Source organism: Mus caroli, unplaced genomic scaffold, assembly GCF_978045245.1.
Source record: "Mus caroli unplaced genomic scaffold, Mus_caroli_1 scaffold_19, whole genome shotgun sequence".
In the NCBI taxonomy this organism is placed as follows: domain Eukaryota; kingdom Metazoa; phylum Chordata; class Mammalia; order Rodentia; family Muridae; genus Mus; species Mus caroli.
The window spans coordinates 9440393-9454597 of NW_028227274.1; the positions used below are offsets into that span (position 1 = coordinate 9440393).

General features: G+C 44.8%; 1 protein-coding gene across 3 annotated transcripts in view; it reads right to left on the reverse strand.

Annotated features, from left to right (window-relative positions):
- Ankrd29 (ankyrin repeat domain 29) overlaps positions 1-14205 on the reverse strand; it is a 55385-nt gene that overhangs the window by 18376 nt on the left and 22804 nt on the right. For all 3 annotated transcript variants that reach the window (XM_029471732.2, XM_021150831.2, XM_029471734.2), the window contains 3 exons: positions 12603-12701; positions 9995-10093; positions 5921-6019 (listed from right to left, as the gene is read on the reverse strand). In XM_029471732.2, the coding sequence (XP_029327592.1) occupies positions 5921-6019; positions 9995-10093; positions 12603-12701 (297 nt within the window). The remainder of the gene's footprint in view (positions 1-5920; positions 6020-9994; positions 10094-12602; positions 12702-14205) is intronic.

Sequence of the window (14205 nt, forward strand, 5' to 3'; positions counted from 1 at the left end):
GGCAGGTGTGGTGTGGCACAAAGACTTCGTGTGCCTTGGCACATGGGTGTAGGCAGGATCCTGAGAGAACGGAAAGGTCTGGGCTCCAGACCTGCCATGTTTAAGGTGATTTTGCTTGTTCCTGACTGCTCTGGGTCTATTTTGTTCTTTGTGGATGTCTCCACCAGAGGGCAGCCAGGGAAGGGAGATGGGCTGCCTTGTGGGTGTGCTTGTCAAAGGCTGTGTTTAGTAAAATTGCCTGTGGAAAACTGCTGAGACCGTCACACTGAGAACAGTCATTGCCACTCTTAATTTATAACAGTCACGATAACCTTAATTGGAAAGAACAACAACAACAACTCAGCCGGTACTGAGTTTGTGAGACTGTGCCTCTCAGCCTCAGTATCTTCTGTAAACATGTGACCTTACAGAGACACTACTAATGAGCAAGCACATGCAAAGGCAGTGAACACGAAGATGACAGATGCTTAGAAACGCCACGGGAGCTTAGTGCTGTTTACCATGAACATCACAAACCCTCGACTCCGACTTCCGGTTCCACAAGCTCTTCCTCTGGATTTCATTTACCAAATCTCCTGGAGACCCTGTACAGCAACTGGATAGGGAGTAGCCAGGTCCTACTGACTGGCTAAGGACATGACATTGGAACCTGGAGAGTATGCGTCAAATCATACTGTCAAGTCCAACTATTTACTATCTGGGTGGCTAGGAGATTCCTCTCTTTGGCATCCTGGAACTTGCTGTGTAAATCAAGCTGCCCTGAGCTCGCAGAGTTGGCTTCTGCCTCTTGAGTGCTGGTATTAAAGGCATGCACACCACACCCAGTACCTTGCTTTTCATAATAAAAATTATAGAATACAAGTCAATTTGTTTCTCTTCTCTGGGACTTTAGAGTGAAATGAAATGGGCAAAAAAAGATATTTAAATACTTGTAATTACTTCTAGACAAAAAAAAAATTGTTTAAAAATGTTTTAAATGGAACAAATCACTGCAAAGTAAAAGTTATGCCCTCCACAGTTCTCTCTCTCTCTCTCTCTCTCTCTCTCTCTCTGTGTGTGTGTGTATGTGTGTGTGTGCGTGTGTGTGTGTGTGTGTGTATGTGTGTGGACCTGTGCATATGGAGGTTGATGTCAGATGCCTTCCTTGATGACTCTGTAATTTTGGAGCCAGCATCTCTAGCAGAACTCATCTGTTTGTCTAGGCTGGCTGGTCGGGTCAGTGAGTTCCAGAAACTGCCCCTCTGCCCTCAGCATAGAGTTCTGAAGAATACAGCTGCACCTTGATTTGTGGATATGTTTAGGGGCTCATGCTCTTGTGGCAGGGACTTACTGACTGAACCATCTCTCCTGCACTCCAAACCACTTAAAGAAGAAATACGAAAGAAGAGGCAGAGGCAGTAGCTGACATTTAGCGTTGTGGCCACACCTAGTGAAAGAAGGTTTAGACTTAGGCCATAGATCAGGCAGAAAAGAACAAACAGATGATGGGCACATGGAGACTGGAGGCCAAGGAAAGAGCAGGAAGTACGAGGGCTGGATAAGACCACCAATGCAATAAATAGTGATGCGTTGCCTGTACCTGAAGGTGTTCAGCACTGGCTGATAATTACAAACTCAAGTACCAAACAGATAGCTAATAGGGTAACGTTTGCATTTCCTACCAAATCTGTTGCTGCTTTTGGGCTACATCTAATACATTTACAAGTAGAGGGATATATATATATATATATATATATATATATATATGTATATATATGCACCATTCATGTTAGAGACTAGTCTATAATCTTATCTGGGCTTCTAATACCTACTTAGAAAAAGGCAACAACCCACTCAATTCCCAAGGACTTGAACACATACCTGAAATGCTATATGCTCCCTGCTTCTATGGCATCCCAGTCCTTAGGCATGCCTGTTCTCATCTGTAGGTTTTAGGCCTCCTAGTCTCTGGGACCAATTCTGTTATTGGAGGGGTGGCCCGTTCAAGACACAAGTAACTACAGTAACAAGACAACTGTGCTACCAGTGTTAGTCCAACTCACAGCCACTGCAATAAAAATTTTACCAGGAATATTTTATATCACTTTTATAGCAATTCTAGAGGGACGTCACCATTACTATCTTGAGTTTACAGATGAAGAACAGCTGAGGTCCAGGGAACGGAAACCACGATCATCAAAAACTAGAATGTCTCACTCCCTAACCACACATAGCCTTATGACTTCAGCTTCTATCCAAAGATCTGAGCAGGCTCCACAGCCATTCATCATCTCCCTTCAAGTTTCCAATTGTGGGCCACTCAGGGCCACTCAGGGCCACAGGCTTCCAGACCTCCCAGGAGCTTTGCCCAAGTCATGGTGTATTTTCTGGAAGTCAACAGGCTTTCCCAAATACCCGCCATGTGCAGAGGGACTAAGATGGTCAGTGCCCCCCACAAGGGTTCTTATGGGCTCTGCTTCAGTATCCATATGCTTGGAATCCTATACCAGTCTGGAAGCTCTTGTCTCTCCCACTTCACATATGCCCCCAAGCTAGGGACCCAAGAGAATATTTACTTTCTGGGTTCCAGCAATTCTGTGTCCAGACGAAGGCATCTTTTGGGACAGTGGCTCTCAATCTTCCTAATGCTGAGACTCCTTAATACGGTTTCCCATGTTCTGGTGATCCGCCCAGCCAGAAATCTTTTTTTTGGGGGGGGGGATTGTTTGTTTGTTTGTTTGTTTTCGAGACAGGGATTCTCTGTGTAGCCCTGGCTGTCCTAAAACTCACTCTGTAGACCAGGCTGGCCTGAAACTCAGAAATCTGCCTGCCGCTGCCTCCCAAGTGCTGGGATTAAAGGCATGCGCCACCACTGCTCGGCCAGAAATTATTTTCATTGCTACTTCACAACTGTAATTTTGCTATTATTATGAATTGTAATATAAGCATCTGTGCTTTCCGATGGCCTTATGTGTCCCCTGTGAAAGGGTTGTTTGACCTTTCCCCGGAGGTTGAAAACCACTGCAATGGAGAATACACTCATTAGCTGGGCTTTCTGTCAAATGCTGTAGAAATGCTGACTGGCGAAGGAGGAAGCCTCGGTAAAGACAAGTGATATCTCGCCAGCTTAATGCTGGGAAAACAAGGCCAGGCTTGACCACTCCAGAAATACTGCTTTAGTGATGTGGGTGAGCTGAGCTGGGGAGAAGCATGCCCAGTATGTGGGTAAGAGAACAATGGGTTAGGTAGACATCTTCACCACTGATTAAGGAAGTTTGGCTCCTGTCAAGTTCTCCTTGGAAGGACATGTGGAGGAAGAAACACAAGTGAGTTTCCCGAGTAACCATGGACTTCCGTGATCCCAGCAACTCTTGACCTATTGAGTAGGAAAGAGCATCTCTGGCTGCACACTGTCCTGACTGTGAGCACACTTCCTCAGCACAAAACACTAAAAAGGCCTGCTTAGTTCTCAGGAGGGAAAGGAGAAGCCATCCTTCTACAGTGCTGACTCTGTCATTACATCAAATGTTCTAGGAGGGAGTTCTCAGTTACTTCATTAGCATCTTTCCAGATGTTAATGGAAGGATTCTGAAGAATGGCATGTGTGTGTGTGTGTGTTATGTACTATATATGTGTGGTGTGTGTGTGCATGTGTGTATGTGTATATTGTGTATGTGTGTGTAGTGTGTGTGGTATATGTTGTGTATTATGTATGTGTGTGTTGTGTGTTTGTTGTGTGGTATGTGTGTGTGTGCAGAGGTGAGTGCCCATAGAGGTCAGAATGGGAATGAGTGCAAGTGTGCACGTATGTGGACAAGTATCACATAAAAGTGGGGTGTGGTAGCATGAGTTTCTAACCCCAGAGGGGAAGGAGGGCAATCACTGTGACTCACTGACCAGATAGTCTAGTTGAAAGTTCCAGGTTCCAGGGAGAGACTCTGTCTCAAGACAGAAGATGGGTTCCTAAGGAAGAACAACTGATTGACCTCTGGCTTCTGCACTCATTACACCTGTACACACACACACACACACACACACACCAAATTTATGTAAAAATATTAAGAATTGGAAAATAAGGCACACATCCTTGTCCTTACTTTATAAATTCAAGAAGTTTCTGATACTTAATGAGCTAGCCGGGATTTCAGAACAAGACACCGGCTCCAGACACCCAGCCTGTGCAAGCTTTACATCACACTTTTCTTAAACCTCCGAACAACCTGTAACCAGGCCAGCCATGCGTGCGTGCGTGCACGACTTCTGTCATGTTTGTGATATCTGTCTTCTTAGACTGAACTCGGCAGAAGTTCTACCTTCGGAGATGGCAGAACATGACTACAGAGTTTCTAACCTGAGAGTCATAGGCTCCTGGCAGGTGCTGATGAGAGCACCACGGGGTGCGTGCTCGCAACCAAGAGGAAACTTTTCATTGCTCCGGACCTCAAGTAATTCCTGTTTATATAAAAGTTTCCCTGAACAACAATCACTTCAGACCTGGACTCTCATAGTTCCAAAGCACTTTGTTAGAAACAGTCTTTGGAAGGGTGTGTCCCTTGTTTTCTAACCACAGGGTGGGTCCTTGTCCTCCTGGGCCAGGTTACCCACTGGCCCGCCAGGTGAACCTCACTCTTGAGGAATGCAAACAGCAGGTGTGTTGTGGTTACTGCTGCCTCGATGCCCTACTTAATAACTTCCTGGTTTCAATGACAACAAGTGACTCGGTTCATGCCCAAGTGCACACGCACCCATGCAGTCTCTGAAATATCAATTCATATCAACTTGGGGATTGTTTTTAAGCAAACACGACTGTAGGAATAATAAAATATATTTTCCAAACAGACTGGTTAAAGGGACGAATTAATTTTCAAAAGTATAATGAAAGAAACTTGGCAGTCATAACAGTCTCAAGTTAAAACTCCCCAGAGCTAAGCAGGTACGGTAGTTTGTGCTTGCAATGCCAGCACATGAATCTGAGGACAGCATGAGCAACCGAGTGAGACCTTGTCTCAAAGATGAAACTGATTCCCAACCACCAAACCACAGCCACTGTCAGTGCCTGTATAGAAGTCTAGATAGGTGACGGCAAACCAACAATACCCAGACTCCATTCTCCATTTCTTACGCACTTAGGCTAATGAAGACCCAGAAGCCTGTGGCCAGGAACACAGACCATCCTGAGGGTCCACATAGCTGTATATTATTTAAATACGCAGGCTTCCCATGCCAGATCAGTTATAACAGAAACCTGCCTTGGGGGTATTCCTGTTTAGGAAACCAGTTTGACTTTTTGAAAAGACAACAACAACCTTCATAGCAATGTTTTCTTAACCTCAAATGCAATGAATTAATGAGAGCACAGATGGCCCCTACAGAGTAGTGAGCTATGCTACCTTACATTTATCATACATAAAATGCCCTCAGTGATGCATTCCTGAGGTTTAAGTACCAGCTAATTGAATTGCCAGACATGAGCAGATGCCAGATATCAGATACTGCTAAATGAGGTCTCAGTGGCAGTGTGCCTGTGAGTGATGAAGGCACAGAACCTACCCTCGGTCTCCTGATTTCGCAGGCTACTCTTGGGTTGCTGGGAAAGATGCTAGACGGGAGCTATGGCTGCGTATCAGGAGAGAGCAGACAGATACGCCTCTGTTTACCTACGTCCCAGGCCAGCCGACACTCTTTATTTCAGCACAGTCATAAATTATTTGAAGAAGAGGTGGCAGAGTGTGTACTTGACCTCAGACATCAAACACTTACATTTTTCAAAGTACTGACTCATGATATCAGCTTGAGTTCAGAGACACCCAGCTGACCTCAAAGCACAGACCAGGAGACATCTTAGTCAAAGTTAACTTTTCTGTCTATGGTAACGGCTGTGCCAGGCCTGTACTGATTTAGACCCCTGCCACCCCCTGCCTTCTGCTCCAAAGGACATTACCTGCCTTGGCTGGTTGACTTTTGCTCCTGAAGACAGCAGTAGTCGGATGACATCCAAGTAGCCACCTTGGGCAGCCAGAAACAGGGCCGTGGCTCCATCCTGAGATAACAGGGGTTTAGGTTCAGCTTTCATGTTTATTTTAGGAGAAAAGCAAAGGATCATGACTTACATTCCTCATTTGCATTTTCTTTTCTGTTTCTATTCTTTTGCCAAGTAATAGCTGTTAGGTAAACAAATTACACAAAAGTGTGTGTGTGTGTGTGTTTGAGAGAAAGAAAGATGTGTGCTCACCTGCACACACATACAGAGGCCAGAGAACAACCTCCATGTCATATGTCAGGAAGGTTTGGTCCACTTTGTGGCTATGGGGTCTCTCACTGGTCTGGGGCTCACCAAGTGGATTAGCCTGCCTGGTCATGGATCCTGAGGGATCTGCCTGTCTCTGTATCCCAGGGGCTGGGATTGCATGCATAAGCCATCACACCTAGATTTTAAAAACATTTTTTAAGATTTATTTTATTGTACATGTATGAATGTTTTGTCTGTACATATATGTGTGCATGACATGCATGCCTGGAACCTTCAGAGAGCAGGAGCAGGCATTGGATCCCCTAGAACTTCAGTTACAGGTGGTTGTGAGCCACTATGTGGGTGCTTGGAACAGAACTTGAGTCCTTCGCTTGAAAGGTTTAAAAAAGTTAAAAGCAACACATGATTTTAACTGCTGAGCTATTGCTTCATCTCTCTGGCAGGACCCAGGTTGTTTTTTTTTTAATTAATTATTAATTTTTTAACATGAGTTCTGGGCATCAACTTCAGGCCTTCCTGTCAGGAAGTGAGTACTTTAGTAACTGAGCCATCTCCCAGACTCCACTCTCTGTGACTTTATGAATTGGGAGTGAGTGTTCTTTCCATGGTGTCTTTCTTGCTCCTTTACGCATGTTCCCTCAACATGCAGTGTCTCTGTGTATTAAAGGGTCTGGTGGTTCAGTGGCAGAGTGCTAGCCGAGCATGAAAAAGATGATTTGAGAAAAACTGTCTTCAAAAGATTCTTGCCTTGCTGCTCTCTGCCAGCCCAGCAGATGCCTCGGTACCTGTAAGCACAAAGGGCAATCCGCATTGAGCTCAACGCAAGAGCCCCAATCTCGCCGAACTTTTTTTTTTGGGGGGGGAGGTGAGGGCTTCTTTTTTATTTTTTTCTCAGAAACATGTTTTTTTTTTATTTTTTATTTCAACAAGATTGTTCAGCAAAGTCAGGTTGTACTTGTCCAGTCGCTCTCTGCGGACAGAGTATGTGCACGCATGGCAAACCCCACTGTTTCTATCCCACAGTAGACAAGCTGGACGCCACTGCAGCGTTAACACTAGGCAAGTTACTACACCTTGTGCTGAGACCACTAATGGCAAGTTGAAACCCCAAACATTGCAAACTGTGCAAGTCCAGCAGGTGTATCACCTGGAGGGGGCTGGATGTCCACTGGATGTCTGCTGAGCTACCAGACTACACTTAGAGCAATCATTAAAACAAGCCAGACTGCACACACCTCCAGTCAGAGGTTTGATTGTGGTTACAAATTTCAGCCACTTCTTAATGTATCAGCACAGAGTCTCCATACTCTGAGCTGCGGCTAACCCTGTAGACTTTTCTGGGACAAACTACACATTGAGTTTCCCACTGTGAATTATAACTTTTAGTTCTCCTATCCTATTTTACTTTATTTTATTTGGCTTTTTCGAGACAGGGTTTCTCTCTGTAGCTGTCCTGGAACTCACTCTGTAGACCAGGCTGGCCTCGAACTCAGAAATCCGCCTGCCTCTGCCTCCCGAGTGCTGGGATTAAAGGCGTGCACCACCACTGCCCGGCTTATTTTATTTTCTGATACACGTTCTCTGCTCTGAAGCCCTGGCTGGCCTGGAACTCACTGGGTGGACTCACAGAGATCCCCCTGTCTCTGTCTCCTCTGGTACAGTGATCAAAAGTGCACACCAAGCCAATTGGTTTTAATAGAAACATTTAGACCATTTTACTAAACGTAAAAAGGGATTTATAGCACATGACATTTTCTTTCTTTCTTTCTTTTTTTTTTTTTTCGAGACAGGGTTTCTCTGTATAGCCCTGGCTGTCCTGGAACTCACTTTGTAGACCAGGCTGGCCTCGAACTTAGAAATCTGCCTGCTTCTGCCTCCCGAGTGCTGGGATTAAAGGCGTGCGCCACCACGCCCGGCACATGACATTTTCTTAATTCACTGATCAATAGAGGGGGATTTCCTGTGACTGGGGACTCTGCTGAAGTCTATTTTCTGAGAGCATACTGGAAGGATATAGTCTAGTGGGTGCAAACTTTATATCTACCCCTTGATTCACACTGCTAACTGTGGGTCATGCTGTGAAAATAAAAAAAAATTAACTTTCTATTTCCAAAGTCTCTGGGCCCACACACCCATACATAATTCAGACTCTCAGATTCTTCACTTTAGACACGCATTTATTTTTCCTTCTTTTCTGGGTATGTGGTATATGTACGTGTTCATGTGTGTGCACCTGTGTGGATACAAGTGTGCATGAATGTGCTCTCAAGTGTAAGGCTAGCGGTCAAAAGGAGGCGCTCTCAATTGCTCTTTATCTTATTTTGTCAGGTAGGGTCTCACTGAACCCACAACTCACTGCTAATTTGGCGAGCTGGAGCTGTGCTGGCCAGCAAGCCCAGCACCATCCTATCCCTCCCCCTTCCCAGTGCTGAGATTACAAGTGCACACCGCAGATCCCAGTTTTGTATGGGTGCTGGGGATCCAAGCTCAGCTTCTCAAATTTGCACAGCAAATGTCTTACCTACTGGGCCATCCGTCAGCCCTGCCTGTGTTTCTCAGAACACACCCAGGACCTCCTCATGCTGCAGCTGTGACCACAGAGACTGGCTCTGCTGTTCTGAGGGGATGGATGTCTGGGAACTGGGAGTTTTGGAAAGCTCTGCAGGTGTGTCTAATGGACAGCCAGGCTGAGAGGCACTTCGTTAGAGCAATATCAAGGATCTCAGCCATCTTACTGCAGGCTCAAAGCCTTACAAACTTGAAGTGCCAGAGGGTAAGGCTAGTTACTAGGGACTTCAAAGAGGCCTGTGATGTGTCAGAGTTAACAAGGTAAGCTCTGGAAAGGACATTCAAATGGAAACTGTCACACCTACGCAGCCCATTAGGTGGCTATGAAAACGGAGTGCCTTTGGCAAATGGGCTCACAGTGTACTTGAGGAATGGCCTAAAATACAGTTCCTATATAATTGGAAACAAGACTCTCTCCCTCCCTTCCCTGAGACTGCCAAGTCACCCCATCTCCCATATTTTATTTTTCCTACAAGACCAGGATAGTAACACTTGTTGCAAAGCCTATGGAATTTCAGTGACAATTAAAAGGGCCCTTGGGCCATGTACTAATTGCCAATTAGCTGCAACAAGACTCACAGTGGCAGCAGAGCCCTTCCCAGTCCTACCTCATGACCACAGCTCCATGGCTTCACCTCTCAGTTCTCTTGATTAGCTTGCTTTCCCCTCTTGGTATCACTCCGCACTTGGCCTGTCATGTGTGAGTGAGCAGGCATCAGAGAATGCTGGGGCAGCTTAACAGCATGCATGGAATGTTTGCAGATGTACAACGCATTTAAAAGGGAGAACAAGGTGAGGAAATATGTAGTGTCTATGGCAAGGAGAGCTAGCTCATCTGATCAACTGATTTTCCATTGACATCTCCAATGAAAACCCCAATGTGTAGGGCTGGAGAGATGGCTCAGTGATTAAGAACACATACTGCTCTTTCTGAGGACCTGAGTTCAATTCCTGGCACCTACAACTGCCTGTAACCCCAGCTCCAGGGCATCTGACCCCTCTGATCTCTGTGGCACTTGCATTTACTTAACACATTCCATATACATAATTAAAATAATAAAAATACATCTTCAAAAAAAGATGTGCACTTTTTATTTTTTTAGTGCATGAAAAAATACTTTAAGTTGTGGTTTCTGACACTGGAAATTTAGATCAAATGTTAGCTGTGATCAAGGGATAAACTCTTGAAACACTCACATAAAGTTGGTCATGGATGTTGGCTCCATGCTTCAGCAAGGTCTCCACCACTGGCATGTGCCCATACTGACTAGCAGCCAACAGGGCAGTGCCCCCATCCTATGGATGGAGAGGACAGATGCATTAGATATGGCACAACTTGTATTTTATCAAGAACACTTCTCACATTGAATTGAGAGAGAATAGTTCGAGAAATAACAAACCCACCTTCCTTTTGTCTTTCACCTTGTCTTTATTTTTTAAAGACTTATTTTATTTCTTGCTTGTATGTGTGTGTCTTTGTCTCTCTGTGAGTGTATATCATGTGTATGTGGGGGTGCCCACGGAGGTCAGAAGAGAGTGTTGGATTCCCACAGGTCCAGGAGGCTGTGAGGCACCCAGCATGGGTGCTGGACACTAACCTCTGGCCCTCTGAAGAGCAGCAAGTGCTTAGTGATGGAGGCATCTCTCCAGTTTTCACCTTTTCTTTATGATCATCTGGAGGACATGAACGTGTTGTACACTTGGATAACCTGCCAGGGACATAATGCAGCCATCTCACCAGTTAGCACCACACACCTGCCCGTACCAAAGGAGACAACATCCATTCACGTCCCAATATGGGAAGTGCAGTGCACTTCCAAGGATTGTCAGCTCTGTCTCAGAATCATGGCTTCCAACCAGAGGCCTCTTTGGCAAACATTGGCTTCTCCTTTGGAGCTATTTGGTTATAAGCCACTGAGTTTAAGATGCTTACCCATCTACAGCCATCATTTTCACGGCAAGATATGCCTCCATTAAAAGAGGAGATGATGACATCTCACTGTCTGGCTCAGGGTTTTCCTTTGAACGTGTGCCAGTTTGTCTAGGTCTCTTTTAAAGCACGGCCCTAAGACTAAGCAGAGTGCTTTAAGTAACCGTGCTCTGATGTGGAATGGGCATCCCTTTGTTCTGTCAGCCCCACTTTTATCTTTGCAGCTGAAATCAGAACAAGCACTTATGCCAAGCACACTGACTACTGACTCACTGAGCCATTAATAATTTTCTCCGGGCACTCCGGGTAAGACTACTGCTAAGTATCTTTCCCACCTTGGATGTGTGTTTGGTGCTGTGAACTGTGATGTGGAGATTTAAGCTAATTATGAATAATTCAACAACATGTGACTTCTCTGAAAATATTAATTATGAATACGACAGTGTAGTTTCTGATTTGGGCTTAGGGCTTTTTGTTTGTTTGATTGATTTTTTTTATTCAAAGCAAGTTCTACCTTCAGGTGCTCTGGTTCCGAAGGCATTGATGAGGCCTGGAAAGCAAAGCCTTTAGCTAGCTGAGTGGGTGTGACAGGCCAGTGGCGGTAACCTTACCTGTCATCTCTGCTACAGAGGTCTGTGTTCATAGTCAAAGTGACATCATGTGTTATGGCAGGAGTTTGAGAAGGCACACTGAGGGAGGGAGGGAGGGAGGGGAGGGACCATGTGGTAAGGAAGAAGACTGAGCCAGCCTAGAAGGGTGGGGAATGGAAGAGGGGCTGAGGCTGGTGACAAGATGGGGAACATCAAGACACTGCTCAAGAGTGGCAATGACTATTGCTCTTGAGGCTTTTTGCCCTGTCAACTTTCTGCTCTCTCTGCCTGATGAGGTAAGAGAATAGTGTTTTGTATTATATTATATTATGCTATACTTTACTATGTTATATTATAACCACTATTTTTTAAGGCATGCACACAAAGTTACTAATGGGTTTTAGAAAAGACAGAACTCTATATAACATCTGGACCATTTGATAGCATTCCATTAGGAGAAGGATCCAGTGGGAACAACCTTATTATACATAATCAATTAAGACAATCTAAGATTTTCAACATGGGCTAAAGTTCATGGAATAAAATTCAGGAATTAATATTATAACTAGACCTAAAATGAGCTGAAAGTGACAAGAATGTCACATCAACTCAAAATTTCCTGCTATAAAACGTGAAAAAACCACGTGAACACGCAACATTCATCCTTTTGCACCATGCTTCCTTATCTGAAGATGAAAAATTCGAATGAAAACCCCTTTAAGGAAGAACCATAGTCCTTGTCCAGAACTGCTTGACTCTGAGACCTACAATCTGATTCCATGCCTTTCTGAGAAGAGAGCCCACGAGTGCAGGCCGCCTGCCAGACGAGGTCTCAGAGCATCCCGGGCTCACTGGGACCAGGCCATCCCTCTAGTAACTCCTACTGGAATGAATACAGACATAGAGTAGAACACAGAAATAGGGACTGTTAAGAGATACTGGTTATAAAGCTTGGCATCCCAGCACAGAAAATGAATGATGCAAGGGAGAACTTCAGTTATTCCCCTTGAAACTCTCCCAGTGCAAAACTTGGAAGGAATCCCAAACACTGACTAACCCTGAACTACCACAAGCAACCTCAGGAAACCCGATTCCTTGGGCTTCTGAATCTTGCAGCAGGAAAAGCACATGTCTGTGTTACAGATCAGGCGAAAATGAGCAGCATGACTGCTAGAGGTCTTCAACACAGCATGAATTTGAGACCTCGAAGGTCACCAGTGGGGCGTGAACTCAAGACCTTGAAGGTCTCCAACGGGGCGTGAACTCAAGAACGAGATTCTCTTACTTTGGTCCGACATTCAGTGGATGCTCCAAATCCAAAGAGAAATCTCACAACATCATTGTGGCCTTGCTGGGCAGCGAAGAACAGGGCAGTTGTACCTGACTGAGAGAGAGAGGGGGATTGCTTTAAGAAGACATTTAGCAAAACTAATTTTCAGATAAAATAGACACTTCCTAGCTCCAAGAGGGCCACATTTGATTTGCTGTAATTTTCTTTCATTTTAAAAATTTTATTTTTGTATGTGTGGCGTTTTCTCTGCACATATGTTGGTGTATTACATGTGTGCAGTGTTCATGGAAGCCACGATAGTACACAGGATCCTCTGAAAAGGTAGTTACAGACTGTTGTGAGCTGCCATGTGAGTACTGGGAATTGAACCTGGGTCCTCTGGAAGAGCGGCCAGTGCCCTTTCCACTGAGCTACATCTCCAGCCTCCATTGCTATCTCTTGATAAGAGAAATAACATAGAAGGAGACTATGTTCTTGTATTAGAGTGGGTGATCTTCTCCCTAAAGGATCAGATTACATCCCTCTTCCAGGACATGCTCTTTCTTTATATGGTGAAGACAAGGTTAACAATCTGGAGAAGACAAATTCATTCTGGCTTACTTGGACAATGATAAATTTATCAACATGTATCAAAATGAAACAACAACAAAAACAACAACAACAAAAACCTAAACTCTTTGCTCAACTGTGAACTGTGCTGAGTGGTGCAGGCCTATAAACCCAGCAGGCAGGAGGCGGAGGCACAGGAGTGAAGGTTGGAGGCCAGCCTTGGCTATAATATACACCCTATCTCAAAATTTCAAACCAAGCAAAACCAAAACAGAACAAAAAACTGCAGTGGAAATGTCCTCCTGTGGACAAATGGAGGAGTAACGAGGCATAGTCTACAATGGCAGATTATCCAGATTATTTCGCTTTAAAAGGAAGGCAAGTAAGATCACAGTGGAATAAAATGTAAATGGATAGAGGGTAAAGATTTGCTACAAGAAAGAAGCATGTTCTACAAGGACAAACACTATGATGGTGTCTGAAGAACTCAAACTCATGGTTACTGAAAGTAGGGAGATGGTTGCTAGCAGCTGAGAGGGAGGAAGAGAGAGTTATTGTATAGTGGGCAGGGAAGAGTTATAGAGCAAGATGGCCGCCACAGTAGTCATGCAGCGCTGTTATTGAGTGCATGTCACCCTAATTACAGCCTTGGAATGGGGTAGCACCAGCTCTCAGCTCTCGAGGCAGCAGAGAATGGTAGCCACCTGGTGGGCTCAGCAGGCATGGCCACCCTTGATAATGTACCTCAACACTATCATCTACAAAATCCATGCTTGGGAGTGGTTATCCTGGGGTGCATGTGGTCTGGAGGCCATGGGTCAGGCATGCCTGCAGGGGAATAAGCCCTGCCTATTATCTGAATAGAGATTTCTGGCCTCCAGATCTACAAGATAATGGCTTCCTGTGGTTTTAAGCTGTTCATGATGATCTGTTGTAATCGGCACAGGCAACAAATTTACATGGAATGGTGTTGGGAAAAATTATAAATCAAAACATGGAACAATTCTGGTGGAGAATTGTGGTTCCAGAACTTAGTCTCCAGAGTAGA